Genomic DNA, 3,370 nt, shown 5'->3' with positions numbered 1-3,370 from the left:
TTTCAAATCCCACAAAGCAAACCCAACAAATTCCATAAATACCTAACAAATGGAGCATTTGACGCCTACGATTTTAAAACCAAAAATAATGAGAACTACTTATTATGAACATTTAAGACTCATGCATTTCAATGTATTAAAGTGACATTTCCAAAAGTGTATTCCTTGGAACTAATACTGATGAGCGTTGGGTGAACAAAGACTCTGCAGTGAAAAAAAAGAGTTTGGGAAATCCTGGGTAAATAAAGTTCAGCAAGTTCCGGAACTGCGAGACTTTTCAGCTGATGTACGTTGTGAATTTCTGAGAGAGGAATATGGTTATAGAGTTTCCCAGACTTGTCCACAGGATCTTCTGTTCGCAAAAGCACCCCAAAGGACGTAATCTGGAGAGATTCTGCCTTAGAGGTGTTTGAACTGGGGCGAACCAGGGTGACCGTTTCTTTTAAGCAATTTCAGTTTGGGCCCTTGTTCCTCCCACACTCAGTTCACATTCCTCCCCACTGGTTTATACCTGTCCCTTTGCACAGGTCCCCCAAGTATCTGTGCCGTTGCTGTCCTCATCAGCACCGCCCCTGGCGTTTTAGTGGAGCTCGCCTCCTGGTGAAGCTCTAGTTCCGTGCGGCCATGTGCTCTGAGGCAGGGGCAGGCCGCACGGAGACTTCATTCCACGGATGAGGAGGCTCGGGTGCCGAGACGTCAGATGACTTGCCCACAGTGTCCCGGCTCAGAAGTGAGTCTAGAAGCCACGTCTGTCTCTTTCTGGTCCAGTGGGTATCTTGTCCATAGCACCCCTCTCAGAAAGTCATGGCTAAAGACTCTGACCTGACTCTCACAAGTAAATGAATATAAAGCAAAATGTCATCAATTCTAAGCAAATCAAAGCAAAATTCTATTTTGTACCCATCAGATCGGTAAATTTTAGGTTTGATATTACCCACTTCTGGCATGAGTGTACAGAGAACAAGCCCTGCTGATGGGTGTGTACATCGATGCCATCTTTTTTGGTGAGTCATTCATAGCATCTGTCTGAATTTAAAAAGTACATGCTCCTTGATCCACAATTCTGCCATCAGGAATTTTGCCTGTGCATGCGGACATTTGTTGTAGTTTGTAATATCAGAAATAGAGTCTAAATAACCATTGACAGAGGATTTATTAAATTAACCGTGACATACCCATATAATAGAATTTATGCTGCCAGAGAAAAGCATAATACAGATCTGAACATGTTCTAAATGAGCTGATTTGGAAAGATCACAAAAATATTTATTGGGTCAGAAAAAAATTCAAGGAGAAGGGTGAGTCTACTGTCCCGCTTGTAGACTTGTTTTAAAAAGAATATACATTTGAAGAAGAAACACGACCAAAATGTTTTAAAACAGCCTCACTGTTTTATGATGTTCAACTGTTTTAAAATACAGTCTTTGTCTCCCTAGCTATTAGGCCCCTTCTGGAGGATGTCCCAGTTTCAGCAGGGAGCCTCGGACTAGAAATGTGTGCGGTGCTTTTCCTTAGGATACACAAGCCACTGCTTGTACAACGAGCATAAATGTCAGACTCTTATTGACTCATGGAGCAGAGCCAAAAGTTGGAAATGTGTCTCTTCCTGCAAATCCTGCAGGGTGTAAGGCGTCTTCTAAACCCATGGCTGTATTAATTAAAAATGTGAAGTCAATCATTTTGGCTTTGTCCGCTCCGGCAAGGAAGTCAACAAAGGGCCCTTTCACGTTAGTCATGTGGCGTCTGAATTTTTGCCACTTTGCCACCGTTGGGATCCTTGCTAATCACAGTGTTCAGCAAATGGACTGATTCATATATTTATCATCTTCCCTGGGTGGGAGAGTATTTATTTGCATGACTGTTTGACAGTTGACTCATTAAATTAGGAGATTCTGAATAGCAAGCACATGTTGCTTGTGTGATAGAAAAGAATAGTTCAAGTTCAAGTTTCACCAAGGTATTGATTGCAGGATTTTCCAGCATATAAGCAAAATGTTCTATTGGATTCTGACTTGCTTGTGAATATTTGCTTGCTTAACAGCTTTGTACTTGCTGGAAAAAAAAAATCGTTGAAGCTGAATAATTCATTCTTTGGTTTGTTTCAGAAACATGTGTGTTTGCATTTCTTGGCCTGTCCATTTTTAGTTTCCCTCACAAGTTTGAAATTTCCTTTGTCATCTGGTGCATAGTAAGTATTTTCCTTGCTTTTTTTATTTAATTACTTACTCATAGATCAGTAACCACATGTTCTGGATTTATTTGTCGATAGCCACATAGACTCTCCTGTTTAAAGTTTCTTTTGTTAAAAAAAAATCACAAACGTACAATAAAGGGAAAAATAAATGAATATTCCTAGAAAAGGATTTTTGCTTCTTTTTACATCTTAAATGGCCTTGAATGTTAAGGTCTTCTTTTAAAAGTACAAATTCATGTGTTTTTATGTTAGGCGGTAAAAGCATATTTCAGAATTAACTGTGTAATTGAACATAACCATGTAAAAACGTTATTCATGGAAAAAAGAAAATAGACCAAATGTTCCCAGTGCTTGTAGAACTAGAGATGATTTCTTTCCTGTTTTCTGGATCATTTCTAATGCACATTCTTCTTGCTGTTTTCTTCCGCTGTGTCCATTCATAAGCCTGACCTTGTACGCTTGTTTAGAGTAGAGATTACAGGGCCCTTAGCTCCCTTGGAGACTTATCCAGGGGAATAAATCATCCCAGGTGATTCTTACCATCAAGAAGATTTGGGGAAATGTAATTGGACTGGTGGTGACAGTAGGAGACAGGTGAAAATATACCTCTAAAAGAGGAAAACAGAAGTTCAATTATTTGCAGTAGAATCAAATCCTTTTGGGGAATGAAGTGGGGAAAATATAAATGTTTAGCATTTAAGAGAAAGGTCCAGCTCCTAACAGTTTGGGCATTTGGCCTGGTGTTTCCAGGCAACTTGTCTGTGTTCCTCCTACGTCCTTGTCCCTCGGTGTGAGCTCATCTCCTGTTGGCCCTCCTCCTGATTCATAGTCCAGTCCCTAATCTGATCTGTTTGTTGTCTTTTTAGAGCCTGTATTACCTTAAGACACTTAAGAAATACACCTTATTATTGTTGAATGATCATAATTCATCGTCAATTAACTGTTATTACCAACTCCACGTAATAAACACAGCTGTTGAGTGAGAGGCAGACTTTTTTTTAAAGCACAGTCGTCTACCATGTGCCAACCAACGAAGCCTATCTGTTTGGCATGTGTGGAACCCGGGGCACAGAGAAGATAAGGAAACCTAAGGAAAAAGATGTTTCTCCTTGCAATCTGGGTGCTTCCACCTCTCGGTCAACAAGAGCGAGTCGCTTTGTCACTGTTATCTGTCCT

General features: G+C 40.3%; 1 protein-coding gene across 2 annotated transcripts in view; it reads left to right on the top strand.

Moving 5' to 3' along the window:
- The window catches only part of SLC9A8 (solute carrier family 9 member A8), a 63,438-nt gene that overhangs the window by 48,772 nt on the left and 11,296 nt on the right, over positions 1 to 3,370 (top strand). For both annotated transcript variants that reach the window (XM_011365983.2, XM_023534061.1), the window contains exon 12: positions 2,106 to 2,188. In XM_011365983.2, coding sequence (XP_011364285.1) covers positions 2,106 to 2,188 — 83 coding nt within the window. The remainder of the gene's footprint in view (positions 1 to 2,105; positions 2,189 to 3,370) is intronic.

The sequence above is a fragment of the Pteropus vampyrus genome, unplaced genomic scaffold, assembly GCF_000151845.1.
Source record: "Pteropus vampyrus isolate Shadow unplaced genomic scaffold, Pvam_2.0 Scaffold117, whole genome shotgun sequence".
NCBI classification, from domain to species: Eukaryota; Metazoa; Chordata; class Mammalia; order Chiroptera; family Pteropodidae; genus Pteropus; species Pteropus vampyrus.
Note: the sequence above shows the minus strand (reverse complement) of the source record. Positions and strands in the feature narration are given on the sequence as shown.